This window comes from Danio rerio, chromosome 24, assembly GCF_052040795.2.
Source record: "Danio rerio strain M-AB ecotype USA chromosome 24, GRCz13ab, whole genome shotgun sequence".
NCBI classification, from domain to species: domain Eukaryota; kingdom Metazoa; phylum Chordata; class Actinopteri; order Cypriniformes; family Danionidae; genus Danio; species Danio rerio.
The window spans coordinates 42,360,001-42,383,300 of NC_141044.1; the positions used below are offsets into that span (position 1 = coordinate 42,360,001).

The 23,300-nt window shown below is 40.3% G+C and overlaps 1 protein-coding gene across 1 annotated transcript in view; it reads left to right on the forward strand.

The window, feature by feature from the left end:
• The window catches only part of dnah3 (dynein axonemal heavy chain 3), a 75,518-nt gene that overhangs the window by 18,804 nt on the left and 33,414 nt on the right, over positions 1–23,300 (forward strand). The window contains exons 19-42 of the mRNA XM_087309936.1: positions 287–378; positions 487–601; positions 728–844; positions 1,538–1,717; positions 4,044–4,180; positions 4,284–4,485; positions 6,781–6,873; positions 6,956–7,066; positions 7,163–7,277; positions 7,392–7,590; positions 7,866–7,974; positions 9,260–9,373; positions 9,502–9,678; positions 10,281–10,372; positions 10,450–10,669; positions 10,747–10,881; positions 13,792–13,903; positions 15,179–15,420; positions 16,835–16,935; positions 17,273–17,378; positions 20,946–21,075; positions 21,159–21,386; positions 22,065–22,168; positions 22,969–23,263. Coding sequence (XP_087166062.1) covers positions 287–378; positions 487–601; positions 728–844; positions 1,538–1,717; positions 4,044–4,180; positions 4,284–4,485; positions 6,781–6,873; positions 6,956–7,066; positions 7,163–7,277; positions 7,392–7,590; positions 7,866–7,974; positions 9,260–9,373; positions 9,502–9,678; positions 10,281–10,372; positions 10,450–10,669; positions 10,747–10,881; positions 13,792–13,903; positions 15,179–15,420; positions 16,835–16,935; positions 17,273–17,378; positions 20,946–21,075; positions 21,159–21,386; positions 22,065–22,168; positions 22,969–23,263 — 3,526 coding nt within the window. The remainder of the gene's footprint in view (positions 1–286; positions 379–486; positions 602–727; positions 845–1,537; positions 1,718–4,043; positions 4,181–4,283; positions 4,486–6,780; positions 6,874–6,955; positions 7,067–7,162; positions 7,278–7,391; positions 7,591–7,865; positions 7,975–9,259; positions 9,374–9,501; positions 9,679–10,280; positions 10,373–10,449; positions 10,670–10,746; positions 10,882–13,791; positions 13,904–15,178; positions 15,421–16,834; positions 16,936–17,272; positions 17,379–20,945; positions 21,076–21,158; positions 21,387–22,064; positions 22,169–22,968; positions 23,264–23,300) is intronic.

The following is a 23,300-nucleotide window of genomic DNA, read 5'->3' on the forward strand; positions in this document are numbered from 1 at the left end:
GAAACCGGAGCACCCGGAGGAAACCCACGTGAAGGCAGGGAGAACATGCAAACTCCACACAAAAACGCCAACTGAGCCGAGGTTCGAACCAGCGACCTTCTTGCTGTGAGGCGACAGCACTACCTACTGCGCCACTGCTTCGCCCTGTTTTATTCAGATTAAGGCAAATAATTTGATTACTGATGTCCATGTAAATGTAGTCACTGATTTAAGTTTATAGTTGAGCTGATGAGGTTGATGAGTATGCATTGTTTGTTTGTTTGTTTGTTTTGTTGCCTCATAATAGATTAGTAATACTGTGGGATTTGATGTAAACCCGGATGAGAACACTCCACTCATCAAAATGGTGGAACTAGGATTGTCAAAATATTCTGACCAGTAAGAGTTGAAAATTAATATTGTATGTAAAATACAGTGTAACACTTGCTGTGTGTTAACATGCCAGAATCGCTGTGATATGAAGCCTCTCTCTTTCTCTCTCTGCAGACTGGAGGAAATCGGTGCTTCTGCCAGTAAGGAATATTCTCTGGAAAAATCTCTGGAGAAAATGACACGGGAGTGGGCAGAGCTACACTTTATGTTTGCACCCTATAAGGACACGGTAAACACACTTAATATGAAACACTAAAAATAGAACACAATCATTATAATTACTAAGACTGATTAAGCTTCTTCAATATAACCAGAATACTCCAGTCCATTTTTATATGTATGTTTGTGTGTGAAGGGTACAAGTGTTTTATCTGCGGTAGATGATATTCAGCTGCTGTTGGATGATCATATCATCAAGACTCAGACAATGAGAGGCTCTCCATTCATCAAACCTATCGAGGCCGAAGCAAAGGTGCACTGCTTATATGCTCATATTCCTTACTGCACAGTCTTTTTGTTTTCACTGTGGTTACCTAAATGTTCATCAAGGTTACACACTAGTTTCCATGACTATGCTGTGCTACTGTATCTTTAAGAAGTGTGTAATCAACCACTTATGCCTGAAACTATTGTTGTTATTAATTTAGTTATAACAAGAATAGCTTGTGTGGTATGAATATAATATTTTAGGTGAACATTAGACTCAGTTTACACTACATGGATGTGTAAATAATATATATGTAAATAAATTATTTACAGCAAATAATGTGACAATGAAATAATTATCATAATAATGTCTGCCTTTGTAAGGTCGCTGGGTCGCTAGTTTGAGCCTCGCCTCAGTAGGCGTTTGTGTGTGGAGTTTGCATGTTCTCCCTGCGTTCACGTGGGTTTCCTCTGGGTGCTCCAGTTTCCCCCACAGTCCATAGACATTTGGTACAGGTGAATTGGGTTGGCTAAATTGTCCGTAGTGTATGTGTGTGTGTGTGTAAGTGCGTGTATGGATGTTTCCCAGAGATGGGTTGCGGCTGGAAGGACATCCCCTGCGTAAAAACTTGCTGGATAAGTTGGCGGTTCATTCCGCTGTGGCGACCCCGGATTAATAAAGGGACCAAGCCGACAAGAAAATGAATGAGTGAATGTCTGCCTCTGTTCTTCTCTTTAGGCCTGGGAAGAGAAGTTGCAGTGCATGCAGGATATATTGGATGGGATGTTGCAGTGTCAAAGCATGTGGATGTATCTAGAGCCCATTTTCAGCTCGGAGGACATCATCGCACAGATGCCAGAAAACGGACGCAAGTTTGCCATCGTAGACAGCTACTGGAAAAACATTGTTGCTGAATCGGTGTGTAATTAAATTTATGGAAATAGATTTATAATCGTATCTTCAGCTAATGAGCAGCAGCTAGTCAGGAATAGAAAGGACTATTTAGATCTGTAGTTCTAGGGCACTATTTTGACGATCCATGCGCAAAGTGCAAAGCGCAGGGCGCAAACGCATTAAGAGCGTGTCAGAATCCGCTTTTGCCATTTAAGGACGGAAAAATCCGCCTTGCGCCGTGGCGCATGGTCTAACAGGGTTGAGCTTATTCTCTTAATGAGTTATAGGTGTGTTTTTAGAATAAACCAATCAGAGTCTGATCTCCCATTCCCTTTAAGAATCAGTTGCGTCGATCCATTGCGCATTTGCTATTTACATGACAAATTTTGTAAGTGGAAAACTGAGCGTTTCACTAGAGAGAAAACAGTTAAACAGAGCATCTGCAGCGTGAGAATGAGAGGTGAGCCTCCTCATTCTATACTTAAGTGAGGACAGCAGGGGGCGCCCAACCTGCGGTCTGTGTGGGTCCTAATGCCCCAGTATAGTGACGGGGACGCTATACTGCTCAGTGAGCGCCGTCTTTTGGATGAGACGTTAAACTGAGGTCCCGACTCTCTGTGGTCGTTTAAAATCCCAGGATGTCCTTCGAAAAAGAGTAGGGGTTTAACCCCGGCATCCAAATCTGCCCACTGGCCTCTGTCCATCATGGCCTCCTAACCATCCCCATATTCCAATTGGCTTCATCACTGTCTCCTCTCCACCAATCAGCTAGTGTGGTGTGCGGTCTGGCGCAAAATGGCTGCCGTCGCGTCATCCAGGTGGATGCTGCACACTGCTGGTGGATAAGGAGACCCCCCTCCCCCAATTTTGTGTTAAGCGCTTTGAGTGCCCAGAAAAGCGCTACATAAATGTAAGGAATTATTATTATTATTATTACCTTCACTTTCACTCTCGTGGATAGGGATAACGTACACAGAGACATCGATTAGCCTATAAATAATTAATTTAGTTTAAGCGCAAAGATTTGTTTCAAAACAATTTCTAAATTCAGTTCTAATCTCCAGCAAACAAATAAATGAACAATAATAACAAAGTGTGGTCAGTTATTTCCAAACACACATGCAATGCCTAATATGGTCTAAAACCTGACTGGTGGACAAATCTAAGCTTGTTTTTAATAAAACAAATATAAATCTGCATATAATAAATAATACAGCTACTAATAATAACATAATACAAAAGCAAATTGTCATGAATAAACTGAAAAAGCCCCCAGAGATAAAGAAGGCATGGAGGTGGCGGTTTTTATATTTATATAGAAAATAATAATTTTTGTAATATTTAATCCTTTAATTCTTTTTAATGTGTAAAGATATTTGCGCATTGCTATACATCCTGTGTGTATTAAGCAGTGTGTAAGCGAGGTGTACAACTAACGCGCTCTGCGCTGGACTATAGACCTGCTTTGATCTGATCTATTGAACAGTGTATTCTAGTTCCTCAAAATAGCAATGCACCAGCAATGCGCCTCAACACGCCTCCTTTTTAAAAACCAGAACTCCTATGGGCGCACATGAGCGCAAATGCATTTGCTATTTAAACAGCGTGCTGCAAAACCTCAAAACGACTCTTGCGCCAAGCTGAAACTAGCAAACAACAATTGCATCACACCTTGCACCGGGTGTATGATAGGTCCCCTAATGTTACATACAGTTGAAGTCAGAATTATTAGCCTCCTTTTGATTTTGATTTTCTTTTTTTAAATATTTCCCAAATTATTTTTAACAGAGCAAGGAAATTTTCACAGTATGTCTGATAATATTTTTTCTTCTGGAGAAAGTCTTATTTGTTTTATTTCGGCTAGAATAAAAGCAGTTATTAATTTTTTAAAAACCATTTTTGGGACAAAATTATTAGCCTCTTTAAGCTAATTTTTTTTTTTCGATAGTCTACAGAACAAACCATCGTTATACAATAACTTGCCTAATTACCCTAACCTGCCTAATTAACCTAATTAACCTAGTTAAGCCTTTAAATGTCACTTTAAGCTGTATAGAAGTGTTTTGAAAAATATCTAGTCAAATAATATTTACTGTCATCATGACAAAGATAAAATAAATCAGTTATTAGAAATAAGTTTCTAAAACTATTATGATTAGAAATGTGCTGAAACAATCTTCCCAGAACAGAACAGAAATTGGGGGAAAAAAATAAACAGGGGCGCTAGTAATTCAGGGGGGCTAATAATTCTGACTTCAACTGTATATTACAAAATACAGTCATGCCAAAATCTTGAGTGCTGATGAGATATAAGCCATACATTATTGAGTGTAATCTGTGTTCCTAACAGTTAAAGGACACACACGTGCTGGTGGCCACAGAGCAGCCTAACATGTTGGGTCGACTTCAGGAGTCCAACACTTTCCTAGAGGAAATACAGCAGGGTCTGAACTCATACCTGGAAACAAAGAGACTCTTCTTCCCTCGGTAAGATTAAACATACAGCTCTACCTCTTTAAGATGGTAAAACACCTTCTAGCGCCACATTTTAATGTTCAAAATCAATGCTGGTCTGTTTTTCACTGTCTAGGTTTTTCTTTCTGTCTAATGATGAGATGTTGGAGATCTTGTCTGAGACGAAGGATCCGCTGCGTGTTCAGCCTCATCTTAAAAAGTGTTTTGAGGGCATCGCTAAGCTAGAATTCACCCCTGACCTGGAGATCACAGGAATGATCAGCTCAGAGAAAGAGATTGTCCCCTTAATAGAGACCATCTACCCAGTTAAAGCTAAGGTAAGGGCAGAGAGTTGTATAAAATGTATTTCCCTCACATAGTCATGTAAAGTTTTGTACCGATAGCTGAACTCTATAGACATTATCTGGTTACTGTAGTATTTACATAAAAAGATAAGTTAAAATTATCATATTTGGATGTTATTATTATTATTATTTAATAATTTCAGTCTGTGATTTGATTTATTAAAATTGTTGTTTTATTTAACAGTTATTAATAGCATTTACAATTACTACAGAACCCCGGAAGGGACGAAGTTGAGGAGAAAAAAATTGGCTGGGTGAAAAAATAAATAATGGGTGAAAGAAAAAAATGGGTGGGAGGAAAATATATATTTCTAAGTTTTTGCGTTTCCTCGCAAAACTGTTTCTTCACAAACACTTCCTGTTCACTTCAGTCCCGTAAACCCTCCCGTTTTTGCCGAAATTCTCTGGTATTTACCATTCTATCACACTTTCTTTACATTAATACTGTGCGTCGATCGTCGCCTTTCATATGCAACCTCTGAACCAGTGAATGCATGTATAAGCGCTGACTGACAGACGCACTCCGTACAATAAACTGATCCCAGATCAGCTTCTGTACACGCCATTTACAGAGGAGCACAGAGGACAAATACACTCAATAATATGTAAACATCTCCGTCCTGCATGTTTTATTTTAAACAGCTCATTTTCTGTTAAATGAGCGCAAACAGTTTCTAAAGTAATGGAATGCTTTCATTATTAATCTGTGCTTTCTTACAGAGACACCTCTGTTCAGGGGTGGACTGGGACTAAAAATCAGCCCTGGCACTGTAGCCACACCAGCCCATATTACCACACCGACACAGCCCTATCCACGGACACGCACATTTACTACATATATTGGTGCACAGATGGTGAAATAATATTACCAGTACCTTATGTAATATATATTTAAACTTTTAAATATAAAAGTTTAAATAAAAACAACCCATTTATAACAAATTTATACATCAATCATTTCATTCATTCATTTTTTTTTCGGCTTAGTCCCTTTATTAATCTGAGATCGCCACAGCAAAATGAACCACTAACTTTTTCAGCATATGTGTTACCCATATGTGTAAACCAATTCACCTATAGCTCGTGTTTGGACTTGTGAGGGAAACCGGGAGAAAACCCACGCGAACATGCAAACTCCACACTAAAACACCAACTGACCCAGCCAAGGCTTGAACCATTGACCTTCTTGCTGTGAGGCGACAGTGCTACCCACTGCGCTGCCCCTTTCGAGACTATTTCAGTTAATTTTATGCATTTGGCAGCGTCTGATTTTAGAGCAATCTTTTGCTTTCTCTGAGCTTTTTGGCACCACCTTTCCTTTTTTACAGTCCATCTCTGACAATTAGGTTGTGCTGCACTTACTGTTTGTTTGACATTCTTGCCAGATTTTGATTACATCCACGTAACCTCTGATTGGGTCGGCCCCTCTCGAAACCAGCAAGATTGGGCCAATGCTTAACATTTATTATTATCATTACTATTATCATCATCATATTCACTTCTTGCAAGAGATGAAAGCTGCCTGCATGTAAAAACAATACATATAAAAATTTAAAAATAGCACACCGGCCCACATTTTAAAATAAAAGGTCCGGCCCTTTTGGCATTTGCCATAATTGCCAGATGGCCAGTCCGCCCCTGCCTCTGTTATAAAACAAAACATGAGATTCATTTGCTGCTCACTTGTTTGATAACAGGTGTCACTTTAAATGGCGTGTACAGACGCTGAGCTGGGATCAGTTTATTGTACGGAGTGCGTCTGTCTGTCAGCGCTTATACATGCATTCACTGGTTCAGAGGTTGCATATGAAAGGCGACGATCGACGCACAGTATTAATGTAAAGAAAGTGGGATAGAAAGGTAAAATATGGGAGAATTTCGACAAAAACAGAAGGGTTTACGTGAGTGAAGTGAACAGGAAGTGTTTGTGAAGAAACAGTTTTGTGAGAGAACGCAAAACATTTTTGCGAGGGAACATAACATTTTGCAAGAGAACGCAAAAACTTTAAAAATATATATATTTTCCTCCCATCCATTTTTTTCTTTCACCCATTATTTTTTTTTTCACCCAGCCAATTTTTTTCTCCTCCACTACGTCCCTTCCGGGGTTTCGTAAATAGCAGCAGTCACAGTATAGTGCAAGAAATTACCTTCATAAATTCTTGATTAAATTGACTTTGGTTTATGGGAAAACATAAAAAAAAGCTTTTGCATGACAAATGTTTGTGTGATTTAGCCACATGTACAGCTTTGTAATGTGTATTTTAGGGAATGGTGGAGAAGTGGCTTCTGCAGGTTGAAAACACAATGCTGATGAGTATCAGAGCTGTCATAAAACAAGGAATGGAGCAGTACTCAGAGGTACTGAATAAACACAAACAAACTCTCATTGTAACATAGAATGGAATCAGCACATTGTGTTTAATAATTTGGCATCTTTCAGATGCCGAGGAAGAAATGGGTGCTGCTGTGGCCTGGTCAGGTTGTAATCTGTGCATCCTGTATCTTCTGGACAAGTGAAGTGTCTGATGCTATACAGAACAACACTCTTCCTGTGAGCATGTGAACGCACAAACACACGCACAGCAGTTTTGATTTAGTGCAGATAGGCAGAATGTATTCACATGTTTCTGTTATCCATCTGTTTAAGTCTTATGTTGAACAAAGCAACGCTCAGATCACTGATATAGTTAAGTTGGTGAGAGGGAAGTTGCCAGGTGGAGCCAGAATGACTCTGGGAGCTCTTATTGTCATTGATGTTCACGGTATATGTCACTTTCATAACATTATATAATAAGTACTTCAATATAAGCAATATAATCATATGATAATAAATGATGATGATTAAAAATTCAGCTTTGCCTCGTTGTCTCATGCAGCACGTGATGTTGTGTGCAAGCTGGCCCAGGACGGAGTTTCATCCCTTAATGATTTCCAGTGGATTTCCCAGCTGCGCTATTTCTGGGAGGATGGAGAGGTCATGTTGAGGATGATCACCACTGCTATCAGATACGGATATGAATATCTTGGCAACTCACCGCGTCTGGTTATAACACCACTAACTGACCGCTGCTACAGGTGCTTTCAAGTGATGCATTTGCAACATCACAGTATGACTTTTAGCTGTCTTTTCCCATCCAAGGGGCAAAATAAAAATAAAAAAAGTGATTTATTTGAGTACAGTTGAGCTCTGCTGACTGCTGCTGCAGGTGCTTTACCATCATTGTATGAATTCTAACAGTATTTTCCCATCTAATTAATTTTGTGTACAGTCATTCCCCTAAATTGTTAGTTGAGCTTTATAGTAATTGTGTGGTTTTAAGTGTCGATGCTGAATGCTGATTGGTTGACAGGACTCTGATGGGTGCATTGAAGCTAAATCTAGGTGGAGCTCCAGAGGGTCCTGCAGGAACTGGAAAAACAGAGACAACTAAAGATCTGGCTAAAGCACTCGCCAAACAGGTGCTCACAATCATTTCATATACACTCACCGGCCACTTTATTAGGTACACATTAATAGTACGGGGTTGGACCCCCTTTTGACTTCAGAACTGCCTTAATCCTTCGTGACATAGATTCAACAAGATACTGGAAATATTCCTCAGAGATTTTGCTCCTTATTGACATGATAGCATCATCAGTGGCTGCAGATTTATCGGCTGCACATCCATGATGCCAATCTCCCGTTCCACCACATCACAAAGCTGCTCTATTGGATTGAGATGTGGTGACTGTGGAGGCCAGTTGAGTACCGTGAACTGATTGTCATGTTCAAGAAACCAGTCTGAGATGATTCACGCTTTATGACATGGTGCGTTATCCTGCTGGAAGCAGCCATCAGAAGATGGAGACACTGTGCTTATAAAGGGATGGACATGGTCAGCAACAATATTAGGGTAGGCTGTGGCGTTGACATGATGCTCAATTGGTACTAATGGACCCAAAGTGTGCCAAGAAAATCTCCCCCACACCATTACACCACCACCACCAGCCTGAACCGCTGATACAAGGCAGGATGGATCCATGCTTTCATGCTGTTGATGCCAAATTCTGACCCGACCATCCGAATGTGGCAGCAGAAATGGAGACTCATCAGAGCAGGCAACGTTTCTCCAATCTTCCATTGTCCAGTTTTGGTGAGCCTGTGTGAATTGTAGCCTCAGTTTCCTGTTCTTAGCTGACAGGAGTGGCACTCGGTGTGATCTTCTGCTGTTGTAGCCCATCTGCCTCAAGGTTGGACGTGTTGTGTGTTCAGGGATGCTCTTCTGCAGACCTCGGTTGTAACGAGTGCTTATAGTTACGGTTGCCTTTCTATCAGCTGGTACCAGTCTGGCCATTCTCCTCTGACCTCTGGCATCAACAAGGCATTTGCGCCCACAGAACTGCCGCTCACTGGATATTTCCACTTTTTCATCATTCTCTGTAAACTCTAGAGATAGTTGTGCGTGAAAATCCCAGTAGATCAGCACTTTCTGAAATGGCACCCGACTGGCACCATCAAACATGCCATATTTAAAGTCACTTAAATCCCCTTTCTTCCTCATTCTGATGCTCACTTTGAACTGCAGCAGATCGTCTTGACTATGTCTACATGCCTAAATGCATTGAGTTGCTGCCATTAGCTGATTAGAAATTTGCGTTAACAAGCAGTTGGACAGGTGTACCTAATAAAGCTTCTATGAACACTGTTATTGTAATTTCATGTTAATTTTGTTGTACGATAAGCAGGCTATTGTGTGTTGTTTAGTGTGTGGTGTTCAACTGTTCTGATGGTCTAGACTACAAAGCGATGAGTAAATTCTTCAAAGGCCTGGCACAGTCTGGAGCGTGGGCATGTTTTGATGAGTTCAACCGGATAGAGGTCAGTAATGGATGATAAACACAACAAAAGAGTGGAAATGCAACATCTAATTATCTAATCAATCAAATAATGCAGTGTTATTGATGACTGTGCTTGCTTATAAGTTAGCGTTTGTCGTTTTGTGCCAGGTGGAGGTGTTGTCTGTGGTCGCTCAGCAGATTTTGAGTATTCAGCAGGCTGTAATGCGAAACATGAAGACGTTTATGTTTGAGGGAACTGAGCTCTCCCTCAACCCAACATGCTGCGTGTTTATCACCATGAATCCAGGATACGCAGGCAGAGCAGAACTACCCGATAACCTCAAAGTAACCAAAAACATGTTGAATTATTTTAGAAGTCTTGTAGAATTGCTTATGTTTGCTCAGTATGAAATAATCCTGTCCTACCCCTACTGAAAAAACAGCCTAAACCAGCCTAGGCTGCTTGGCTGGTTTTAGCTGGTTGACCAGGCTGGTTTTAGAGGGGTTTTGGCCATTTCCAGGCTGGTTTCCAGCTATTTCCAGCCTGGTCTTAGCTGGTCAGGCTGGAAAATGACCAGCTAAATCCAGCTAAAACCAGCTTGACCAGCCTAGCCAGGCTGGGAGCCCAGCCAAAACCAGCTATGTCCAGCTTAAACCAGGCTGGTCAAGCTGGTTTTAGCTGGATTTAGCTGGTCATTTTCCAGCCTGACCAGCTAAGACCAGGCTGGAAATAGCTGGAAACCAGCCTGGAAGTGGCCAAAACCCCTCTAAAACCAGCCTGGTCGACCAGCTAAAACCAGCCAACCAGCCTAGGCTGGTTTAAGCTGGATTTTTCAGCAGGGACTGTATGAGATGTTATTAATTATTTAATTAGCGGTTCCTTTAAATGTTGTTCATTTCTGAGCATTACCATTCATGCTTTTCTGTGTACATTTGCATGTTTTTAGGCTTTGTTCCGCACAGTTGCTATGATGGTTCCAGATTATGGGCTGATTGGAGAAATATCGCTTTATTCAATGGGATTCACAGCTTCCCGGAGGTAAAATCAGCTTGAGTCGAACTAATCTGTCCTCAACTTTTATTTAAAGTTTCACCGTCTGGTTTTGTGGTTTTCAGTCTGGCTCAGAAGATTGTGGCAACGTATCGTCTGTGTTCAGAGCAGCTCTCGTCTCAACCGCACTACGATTATGGGATGCGTGCGGTGAAATCCGTCCTGACTGCCGCAGGAAACCTGAAACTCAAATACCCAGAGGAGGACGAGAGCGTTTTGCTCCTCAGAGCTCTTATGGATGTCAACATGGCTAAGTTTCTTGCTCAAGACTTACCACTGTTTCAGGTGTGGGAATGAAATTTCATATTGTTTTTATTTTGATTTTCACATGGTTAATAATGCTGCATTTCTTTGCGTTTTAGGGAATCATCACAGATCTGTTTCCTGGAGTGGTGCTCCCCAAACCAGATTATGAGCTACTGTTAAAGGCTCTGCATGACAACATCGGCAAGATGAAACTGCAGCCTGTGCCATGGTTCATCAGCAAAATAATACAAGTACAAGTCAGCTTAATATAGTTGAGATGTAGATGCAAAAGCAACCAAGTTTCTTAAAGCAACAGAATTTCTATAGGGGATAAATCGGTTGATAATACACAAATACACTTCATTGAACATGTACATCTAGACATCACCTTTTTGGACGGACACTATATACCAGGGGTGTCCAAACTTGGTCCTGGAGGACAGGTGCCCTGCTTATTTTAATTCCAATCCCAATTAAACACACCTGAACCAGTTAATCAAGCTCTTTCTAGGTATACTAGAAACTAGGGTTGCATGATTTACCAGTACTTCGGTAGCACCGCGATACTACGGCTCCAGAATACTGGCGGTGCCACTGTAGTTTGTAAACAGTACTATCATCATTAAGTAAAGTTTATTAATAAACTAATTTGGAGAGGATCACGTGCTTATGATTGCTTGCAGCAGGCCCCGCATTATTCAATTTATGATTCATCAATCAGACGATTCCTAAGCCACTATAAACACTCCAAGCTCCATATCACAGCGATCTTCATTTTGAAGAATCCCCCTTCCACCCCTACTTCTCCTCTTTTCCTAGATGGGTGGCTCGGTGGCCCAGTGGTTAGCACTGTTGCCTTACAGCAAAAATGTCACTGGTTCTATTCCTTACCAAGCCAACTGACCTTTGTGCGGAGTTTAAAGGGTCACGAAACACCAAAACACATGTGTTTGAGCTGTTGACAGTCGTATATGTGTCCCACACTGCTATAAACACTATTAGGACACCTATATCTCACTAAAAAGTGTAAATTGGTTGTTTTTGCGTTATTTCAAGCAAATTCGTACTTCCGGTTTGAAACGAATTTTTGAAGCTGCGTCACGGCCATGAGATAATAGCCTGTATTCCAGCGTGCAGACTGGGCGTCTGTGCCAGAGTGAGTCTTATTACGTCTTACAGTGTGCTGCATTAATGCATGAGTAAGGCTTGGTTCAAACCAATCAGCGCGCTCTATTGTGCAACTTCATTAATATTCATTACTGTCACAGTGTTTAGACGACAGAGACGCCACGTTGTATTGGCAAAACAAGCGTGAAGTGTTGCTTTTATAGTTTGCTGCAGTTAAGTTTCGTTTTCATTTTCTCTCTGTGAGAGCTCAGCTGGAGTCACGTGTGGATTAACAGTGTACGCGACGCTCGACAACAATAACTTACGTGTCTAAGGAGGAACATTGTTTACCTGAGAGCTGTTCTCATCTGCAAACGCTGAGATCCGGATTCGCTTTTAGTCTTCTCTTCATAAAGACGCAGCTCTAGTAGTTGCTGGTGATTGTCCTGTCTATACAGATTTGGTAAGTGAGCGGCCAGTGCTCTTTGTTTATTCAGTTTGTTCGTATCTAACAAACTATTGCACCGAGTGTAAACATGTTAGCACCACAACCAAACTTTAACCTCGTGTAGGGTTTTCACCGCATTTTGTGACCGGAATAACACACGCGGCTTTCTGACACTACCTGCCGTGTGCATCTAAGTTTCCTGGAAATGCAGAGGTTTTTTTTCTCTCATTCGCCGTGCGGTATCAAACATTGCATGAAAAATACACGCTTAGAGCAGTTCCTCGAATCAAATATCTCGTTTGTCGCGAGGGGCATGAATGAATTCCCTGAATGAAAGAACCGAACTGCAGTTAAAGTCCAACATTTAATAATTTGGCAAATAATTTGACTACAGATGTCCATGTAAACACCATCACTTTCTACTGTGTGTGTGTATTTTGACTCTGAAACTCACGCGTGCCCAAATAGACACTCTCACACCATCCCACTTTTCTTCCTCCGACACTCCCCCCTAAACAGAGCTGGACACGCCCACTTTTCTGACTTTTTCCAAAGTAGAGGTGTGAAAACACCCTGCTGAAATGAGGGGGTTTCATGGCCCTTTAAATGTTCTCCCCGTGCTCACGTGGGTTTCCCCAGGGTTTCCGGGTATCCTCCCACACTCCAAAAACATGCAACTCAAGTTAATTGACTAATCCAAATCGCCACCATAGACATGCGCCTAGTCAGTAGTTATTTCTTAAGAGCAATCACTTTCTGTTCATTAGCTACTACAGCAGGGGAGTTCTCCAGATCTACCTGAGCTCAAACTCCCCTCTCGCCTTGCAAAAGAGAACGATCCCCGGGCTCGAGGATCTTATGAGCTCAGGGCTCTCTCCCGGGACAGCATGCCAAACAAGCTTTATAATCCATCATCAGCTAAGTGTGAACTCTTGACGGTTCGACAATATGTTGCATATAGAAAAGTCACTAAAATGCTCAAACATTTGTGCCAGCAAATAATCAATAGACCACCTTATTTTACTTTCATTTTAACTGTCTGCACACGGGTCGTAGTTTCATATGGCGTGATCAATGATTTATTTATTTATAATATTATTATTATTGCAATAACAACAAAAGAGTGACAGTATATACAAACAAAGCAGAGAATATTTGTACGTATAATACATTTTTTAATAATAAGGGAATTGAATTTAAGTATTATGACATACATATATACATACTTATATTATAATATTGCTTTTCTGACAATTTGCTGAGATTTGATTTATGAATTTATACGGCTTAGTATCATGATACTTCTGCTGGTATAGTATTGTAGCCTAAATTGATGGTATCATGACAACCCTAATAGAAACTTCCAGGCAGGTGTGTTGAAGGAAGTTGCAACTAAACTATGCAGGACACCGGCCCTCCATGCCTGAGTTAGGACACCCCTGCTATGTACAATATAACTGCAGGTTAACTCTGTTTATATGCTGCCACCCTATTCACAACTGCTTAATGTTTCTGATTTCGACTATAATGTTATGATCCAACGATAATTGCTGTGAAAAGTGCTATACAAATAAACTTGATTTGACTTGTGTTGTTGTGTGTGCAGGTGTATGAGATGATGCTGGTCAGACATGGCTTCATGATTGTCGGCGAGCCAATGGGTGGAAAAACCTCAGCTTATAAAGTTCTGGCCGGAGCTTTGGGAGACCTTTATAAAGGTGTTCAATTCATATTTGTTCAGTTTAATCTTTTGTTTATATATTATAGACTGATTTATGACATGTGACACTGAAGACTGGAGTAATGCCTGCTAAGAAATCAGCTTTGCCATTACAAATAAATAACACTTTATATAAGTATTTTATAGGGGGACACGGTGGCTCAGTGGCCTCACAGCAAGAAGGTCGCTAGTTTGAGGGCCAGCTGGGCCAGTTGACATTTTTGTGTGGAGTTTGCATGTTCTCTCTGTGTTGGTGGAAGTTTCCTCCGCGTGCTCCAGTTTCTCCCACAGTCCAAACACATGTAATATAGGTGAATTGTACACAAACTTGGCCATGATGTATAAGTGAGTGTGTGAATGTAAGAGTTTATGGGTGTTTCCCAGAACTGGGTTGCAGCTGAAATGTCATCCGCTGTGTAAAACATACAGTATGCTGCAATGTGGTGACCCCTGATAAATCAGGGATTAAGTTGAAGGAAAATTAATGTAAGTGATAATGAAAGTAATGTTATATTTAGGTAATTTACACATTTCAGAATATCATTGTTTTTACTGTATTTTTCACCCAATAAGTGAAGGTTATTTATAATTTAATTTCGAGAGGATCACGTGCTTATGATTGATCACAGCTGGTCCCGCATTTTCAATTTATGATCTCCATAAATAACCTAAGTTCCATACAGTAGTCATCTTCGTTTTGAAGAATCCCCTCTTCTACCCATACTTCTCCTCCACCTAGATGGGTGGCACGGTGGCCCAGTGGTTAGCACTGTTGCCCCACTGCAAGAACGTCATTGGCTCTAGTCCTTACCAAGCCAATCAAAGTTTCTGTGCGGAGTTCTTCCTGTGCTCGAGTGGGTTTCCCACCATCCAAAAACACACAACTTAAGTTAATTGACTAATCCAAATCGGCACTCTAGACGTGCTCCTAGTAAGTAGTTGCATCTTCATAGCAATCCCTAATTGCACACTAGCCTCAAACAGCAGGGGAGTTCTCGAGACCCACCTGAGCTCAAACTCCCCTCTCACCCTGCAAAAGAGAAGAAGCCCCGGGCTCGAGGATCTTATGAGCTCAGGGCTCTCTCCCGGGACAGCATGCCAAACACGCTTTATAATCAATCATCAGCTAAGTGTGAACTCTTGAAAATCATCATGGTTGAACTTAAGAGACTTTAAAAAACTGTTTGAATAGTAGAGTATATATAAAATATGATTGAAGTGACATGAGATCAGGATCTAGTATATGTTGTGTGTTTGTTATTTGTCTATACAGAAGGACTAATAGAGGAGTTTGCAGTAGATTTCCGCATCATAAACCCGAAGGCGGTCACTATGGGGCAGCTGTACGGCTGTTTTGATCCAGTGAGTCACGAGTGGTCAGATGGTGTTTTGGCCACTTCATTCAGACAGCAGGCCCAGTGCACCAATGACGACCGCCAGTGGATCATCTTCGACGGGCCCATTGACGCAGTCTGGATTGAGAACATGAACACTGTTTTAGATGACAACAAGAAGGTATGTTTACATTTTTATGCTGCAGTGCACACTTCCAAAGGGCTTGCAGCAAAGGTGCCCAAACTCGGTCCTGGAGGGTCAGTGTCCTGCATATTTTACTTCCAACCCCCAATTAAACACACATGAACAAGCTAATTAAGCTCTTTCTAAGGCCCCGTTTACAATAATGCGTTTTAGTTTGAAAACGCATAAGTTTTGCTACGGTTACGCCATCTGTCCACACTACGCCGGAGTTCTCGAGCGCCGAAAACAGAGCGTTTTGAAAACGCTGGAGAGGCTGTTTTCATTCTGAAACGCTGCTGCTCCGTCTCAGTGTGGATGATGGAAAACGGTGACATCTGAAAACGGAGGTGGGGCTGCCGACATTCGCCTCTCTGATTGGGGCTTTTCCTGAATATTAAGTAGCCTAACACACACAGTTCAGTCCTGCATCTTCTCCGTGTAAGTTCAGACTTCGCAAGTTTGATCAAGGCTGCAGTTTCTTCTTCTCAGTTTGATATGGAAAACAGACTATACCGAGGACACGGGTAAATCTTCAAAGAAAACTTTACTTTATAACTTCATTCACATCACCCTGGCTACGTTGTTTCACTTTCTCAACAATAAAATGTAAACATGATATAAGGAACTGCCTATTTTCATTTTAATATTAACAACTAAACAGACAGCAGAAATGTTGAGGCGTCGTGCTGCATATATGAGCGTCATCCTCACTGTGTGGATATTTATAACAAAACGGAGCCGATAACAACTGTCTCCTTTCAATTTCAGTGAAAATACGATCATACCCTCTCTTTTGCTGAATATCAGTTTTAATAATCGATAATAGCCATTATAAAAGTATAATAAGTTTATACATTATAGGAAATAAAGGCAAGCGATCAGTCAATATACAGAATGTACGTGCTTACATTAATCATTATCTTTGCGCTCAGCCAAAACACGTTACCTGAGAACAAGTAATAGATTCCAATGACCAAAGTCAGGGAATATGTCGTTAGATAAAGACAACAAGATGAATGAAATATCCCGTTTAATAAATATAGTGAGATTAGATCCAGCGGGAGATGCTTGATGAGAAGTCCGACTAGCAGAGCTCTCATCTGGGTAGATGGGCTGCAGCGCTTGCCAAAGAGTGTGAGTGTGGTCATGTGATGTGCGTTTTCAGCGTTTTGGTGTGGACGGAGAGCAGTTCAGAAACGCTGGGTAAAACGCGAGTGTGGACGCGGATCGTTTTCATTCTAAAACGCCGTTTTAAAACTAAAACGCACTAGTGTAAACGGGGCCTAAGTATACTAAAACTTCCAGGCAAGTGTATTGAGGCGAGTTGAAGCTAAACTATGCAGGACACCGGCCCTCCAGGACTGAGTTTGGACACCCCCGATTTACAGTTGACTGCTTCACTGTTAAACAGCTGTGTCTGATGAGTGGGGAGATCATTCAGATGAGTCCAAAAATGAGTCTGATCTTTGAGCCTGCTGATCTGGAGCAGGCATCACCAGCTACTGTGAGCAGGTAAACAACTAACACTAGCTTGCTTCAAAGTGTTCAACTAATTCAACACATTTTAGATGGAGATACAGCCCATCAATACAAATGTGACAGACATTTTAAAAAGTATCCTGAAACAAATGCATTACTATATACACAAAGAAAGAAAACATCAAATCAGCCTCTTAAGATGACTTCTGAGTATTCATTTGACACAGAGAAATGCTGAAAATGTGCATAAAAGATGTAGTGATTTAAAAATATTTTTTTTGCAAATAAATGCAGCCCTGCCATCAGAGATTACTTTGTGCAGCATCATAATAACCCCAGGCTTTAGAATGAGAGTGTGTGTTGTGTTTAGATGCGGTATGATCTACATGGAGCCGCATCAGTTGGGCTGGACGCCTCTGAGAGACTCTTACATGAACACATTACCTGAGAGCCTGGCAGATGAACACAGAACACTGGTGAGAAAGGCATGACACGTGACATAAGGCCAATTTATACTTCTGCATCAAGCGTGTGCGGTAGGCCAATCACATACCCATCGTCATATCCTGACGCGCATCTGTCAAAAAACGCTCACATTGTGGTGACACAGAGCGCAAGAGCTATGATTGGTCAGCTTGGAAGTGGTGATGAGTGTGGGCGGGTCCAAGGGAGTGTGAGTATTTAGCATAAAATTTAGTATTTAGTGAGTATTTAGTATAAAAAAGATTGTGTCTTGTTTCCACTTCAAATCTCTACATACTCTTAAATCTAGAAGCATTTTCTAAGCCAGGGGTGCCCATATTCGGTCCTGGAGAGTTTAGTTCCAATCCTAATCAAACACACCTAGACCAGGTAATCAAGCTCTTACTAGATATAGAGTGGAGGAACTATGACGTCACTTTGTAGGCTAATCGGCTGCTAGCATAAAACTGGTTCCCTCGTGAAAATCCCTATAGGATTTTCCCATAGGCTTTTCGAAGATTGCAAATAATAAGCTCTGTGTTCAAACACGGTTTATTACACTTACACGTTTTGTCCAGCCGGATAATCCTCACACGAAAATACAACTTGGAGCACTTTTGGATCTTAAATGCAAACGCAAGAGTTAAAAAGCTAACATTAGGCTATAAACGGACTACAGAGCCCTTGGGGCGCTCGTCTCACCCTGCTACAGACAACTTATCAAGCTTATTTTTAGAAATAATGTCCATGACAAAGAGTTAATCTCTCTGTATATTATATTATAATCCACGCTATATATTATAAACAAATAAATACGCAAAAATACATAGACCTATGTGCCTTTTGGATCGTTTTTACGTGGGAAATACATCTGTTTTGCTTTGCGGTTGTTCTAAAAGTTTTAAAACTGCGTGTATAAATCTGCCTATATAGTATTTTCATCAGACATATCTAAATAAGTGTATCGCTCGCGCACACAGCCTGCTTACCTTAACAGACGACAGAAATGAGGTGTGAGGAGGAACAAGTCTATCAAATGGCTGCAAGTTCCATCATCATGGACACAGAGCAACATTAAATATTCCTTTTATGTCACGACATACAGCGAAAAGCAGCCCATACAGTCACATCTGCTTTACGTTTTTTGGAGGAGTGTAAATATTGCAGTTATGACTGAGTAAAATGTGTTCAGATGAATAAAAAAGACGAAAAATCACTTGTTCACGTTAAAATGACAGTTAACATGCATGTATTTTTACACCTTTATTCACACGTTTACATTACTGAGGGCAGGAGAGAGACAGGCTGCACTGGTGAGCAGTATCTTATAGTTTAATTAAAATAAATGATCAACAAATGAATCTGTCTCGACAGCCTTTACATGTGAAGGCATGATCTATACACAATCTGAATTCTTAATTAGAAAAACACAGAAAAATATAAAATACTATTCATGAAAATACCTAAATAACAGACAAATCCAAATGCCCAACACAAGCGAGCTGCGCTCCAGACCAGATCAGCTCGATGTCGTATAATGTCTCCGACACCGCCTGTAGTCCCATTTAGCAACTTGATAGCAACCGTCTTTTTAAAGAAGCATGGCCAAATTAAAAATTCAAAAGTGTGCTGTAACTGATGTGTTTTATGTCGTAGAACAAAACGTGAAAATATCTTGAATTTGTGTTAGCCACGGACCTTACTTAAGCGATTTTACTGAAACCCCATTCAAAAAACCCATAGACTTTGGGACGAGGGAACCGGAAGTGCTAAAATGCTAACTCGCTTCCGGGTTTTTGCATACAAATTGACGTCATAGTTCCTCCACTCTATACTATAAACGTTCTGGCAGGAGTGTTGAAGCAAGCTGGAGCTAAACTATGCAGGACACCGGCACTCCAGGACAGAGTTTGGGCACCCCTGTTCTAAACAATCCAAACATATTAGCCCCTTTCTGACATACAGACCTTTCCGTAAAATTGCCGGCAATTTTCCGGAAAGGTTGTATGTGTGAACAGGTCCTTTTTGAAAATACCGGTAAATTCGTTCTGGCTATTTTCCGGAAAGAGAAGTTGTAACATTACCGGCAATTTGCCGGAATGCTGCGCTGTGTGAATGCAGAAGGAAGATTGCCGTAATAAGCGCGTGCACGTCTAGAACGTGCTGACGTGAGACGTCTGCTTTAGCCAATCACAACAGTCAGACGCATTTACGTCCGCGCGGTTTATGAGAATAAAAACCTTTGAATATTTTTCCAGACACATTTAGCTGCTAGAAGTTAGTCAGATCACGTTTATATGTTCTTCTTAATGCCAACTGTGTAAATAATCATCGATGAGATGCTTATGATAAGCCGTTGTTTGTTTACCTTCAAGCTTTGTGTGCGCCTATGAGCGCCTGCACACGCACATATTATGAACATCTCGACATGCGAAAGTGATCCTGCAAAAGTTGTTCACAATATTGATCATCCACAGAGTTTGTAATTTAGTCAAATGTTTACAAACACAAGCGCAGCCGTTTAAAGCTCATTTGTGGTGAATGATGTCAGAATTTACCGGTATTTTGGAATGGATGTGTGAATGCTCTTTTCCGGAAAATTTCCGTAACGTCCTCGCCTGTGTGAACAGCACTTTTTCAATATACCGGTAAAGTCGTTCCGGAAATTTTCCAGAAATTTACCGGTATCACTGTGTGAAAGGGGCTATTGTCTTCCTTTGAGAAATAATGTATTTAAGAAATAATAGTTTTCCCTTAAGGGGTGGTCTGGTGGTGCAGTGGTTAGCTCCGTCTCCTCACGGCAATAAAGGTCAGTGGTTCGAGTCCCGGCTGGGTCAGTTGTCATTTCTGTGTGGAGTTTGCATGTTCTCCCCGTGTTGGATGAATTGATGAATTGGATGAGCTAAATTGGCTGTAGAGTATGAGTGTGTGTGAATGACAGAGTGAATGGGTGTTCAACAGTACTGGGTTGCTGCTGAAAGGGCCTCCGCTGCGTGAAGCATATGATTTATAAGTTGGCGGTTCATTCCTCTGTGGCAACTACTTATCAATCAGGGAATAAGCCGAAGAAAATCAAGCAAAATAATCTGCCAATGACGTAAGCAAATAATCTTATATCAAAAGAAAAACAAGATTTTTTCGCTTGCTTGATTGGCGGATTACTTTGCTTGTTTTAAGAAAAGACTCACTTCATTTTGGCATATTATTAATATTATTTCTTATAACAAGACTATTTTTTGCTAGTCTAAAAAATGCTTCTGATTAAATTTCCCTGTTCCCGCCTTTTTCCTCTTGAATGAATGTGTTTGAGATACATCTACAGTAGCATCACACATATTTCTGGTGTAAACTCAAATCAAGAAACTCGACACAGTAAAAGATAAAAACCCCACGGCCTATTAGTATCTCGGAAGTTTTATTACAGTGCAACTCAGACAGAATGCAGAAGTATGAATGCTCACAATGGTGTCGGCTATGTGCAAGGTGTGCACCATGGATTATGCCGATCACTCAGAATTATAAATCAGGCTTTAATGCATGCTAATAAAATAATAAATAATATCCTGTGTGTTTTGTCAAAGATTGCTGATCTCTTCAACTGGCTGGTTCAACCTTGCTTGGACTTTATTTACCACGAGTGTGGATTCTTAGTTCAGACGTCACCCATTCACCTGGCTTACAGTCTGATGCGCCTGTATACCTGTCTGCTGGGTATATACACACAGTCACACACATTGTTCAATCATAGGAATGTTTTTAAATCTGTCTTACATGATTTGTGTTCATGTGTGCAGATGAGATTTTTCAGGAAGGAGCAGAGTCGATGACCAGTCAGCAGATGACCCTGTGGCTTCAGTCTCTGTTTCTCTTCGCTGTAGTGTGGAGTTTGGGAGGAACCATCAATGGCAACAGCAGGAATAAGTTTGACACCTTCTACCGAAACCTCCTCACGGGCACAATCACTGATCAGCCGCGCCCTATGAGCGTGAAGCTCACCAAAAACAATGGGTTCCCTGAGAGAGGTCTGCATTATATTTCTGGTTGACTATTTAATGACGGGGATTCAATGATATTTCCAGGCCTAATAAAGTAATGCATTAATTCTCTGCAGATTCATTACTTCTTAGCACATTCAAAGCTAAAATCTTGTCATTTGTAAAAGATATGACATATTAGGACCACAAAACCAGTCATAAGGGTCAGTTTTTTTTTATATTAAAATTTATACATCAACTGAAGGCTGAATAAATATAGGATATGGTGAGAGAATATTTGGCAAAATTATTTAATTTTATTTAATAAAATAAATTATTTTTTTATTTAATTAATAAAATAAATAAAATTTTATTTAATTTATTTAAAAATCAAAATACTGAGAAAATGTGGCAAAATTAAGTACTTAACAGTGCATATTACTAATTAAAAGTAATGTTCTGATATATTTACAGTAGGAAATTTACAAAGTTTCTTCATAGGATGCATTTGTTAAAATAAAAATTCATGCAATGAGTTTTTGGCTATCCCCACAAATACACCAGTGCAACTTTACTCAGTTTTTGGGCTCAAGTGTCACAAATCCTCAATTCTAAATGTGAACTGAGATTGACATTATTAAAAAGCTAATGACACAAGTCAAGAGTTATGTACAATAACATTCTGAGTCTTGTCTTCTGTCTGTTTGTATTCCGTTCTCCACACAGGAACCGTCTATGATTACTATTTCCATAAGCAGGGTCCTGGTCAGTGGAACAACTGGACAGAATCTATTGCTAAAGAGGACAGAGTCATACCTGCTGGTGCAAAAGTTAGTTAACAAATATGATAAAGCAACAACAACCAAATAGTTACTTGAACTTAAATGTAAAATAATAATGTATTTTATTTCAGCTGCATGTGGAAATTAAGTACAGCAGAGATTATAATAAAAGCAGCTAAACATATAAAATGTAGTTAAATGTAAATAAAACTCTCAAAATATTGTTTGTGAATATATTAACATTTTGATGGGATTAAATAACACTAAACTGTTCATTATCAATTTTGTTCAGATAAAAATAATTGACAAAATGATTTGTTATTGATGCTTTTCAGTTGTCATTTTTCTACACTTCCCAGTATTTAAAAAAGTGTAACATAAAATATAAATCTGAATATAATAATTTAAATTCTAGTAGTAAATATGTAATCTACAGTAAATGGAACAATTAAATTGAAGCATATACCTAAAAGCATAACACATCTGAATGCTAACTGAGAATTGCAGTACAGTGCCTATAGGAAATCATCATACACTGTGAAAATCTATACCTTTACTCACATTACACCCTATATTTATAAGACCTTCAGGATAAATGTGTAGAAATGTACAGGTTTGGTGAAGGCTACAGAAACATTTCAAAAGATAAAAAAGTTATTAGAAATCTGATTTGATTTCAGGCTAATTAAAAGTCGTATAATGAGTTTCTATAAGCACTGTATATATTTTTCAAGTGAGCATGTGGAGGACATTAGTGATACCTACCATTGGTAACTGAACCTATGAGGGAAAATCACACATATTCACAGGATCAGTGTGTCTGAATAACTTCACTGTTTCTCTCTCAGGTGTCTGATCTGATCATACCCACGGCAGAAACCTCACGGCAGCTCTTCTTCCTCAGAACATACCTGTCACATGAAGTGCCCGTACTAATAGTGGGACCCACAGGAACTGGCAAATCTGTGATCAATAACAACTTCTTGATGTCTCTGCCTAAAGAGCGCTACACACCCATTTGCATCAACTTCTCCGCTCGGACCTCTGCCAACCAGACCCAGGACATCATCATGTCCAAGCTGGACCGCCGGCGCAAGGGTGTGTTCGGCCCACCGGTTGGCAAGACGTGCATTATCTATGTTGGTAAGAACTGAATTTGTTGGTAATATACAGCGGGGAA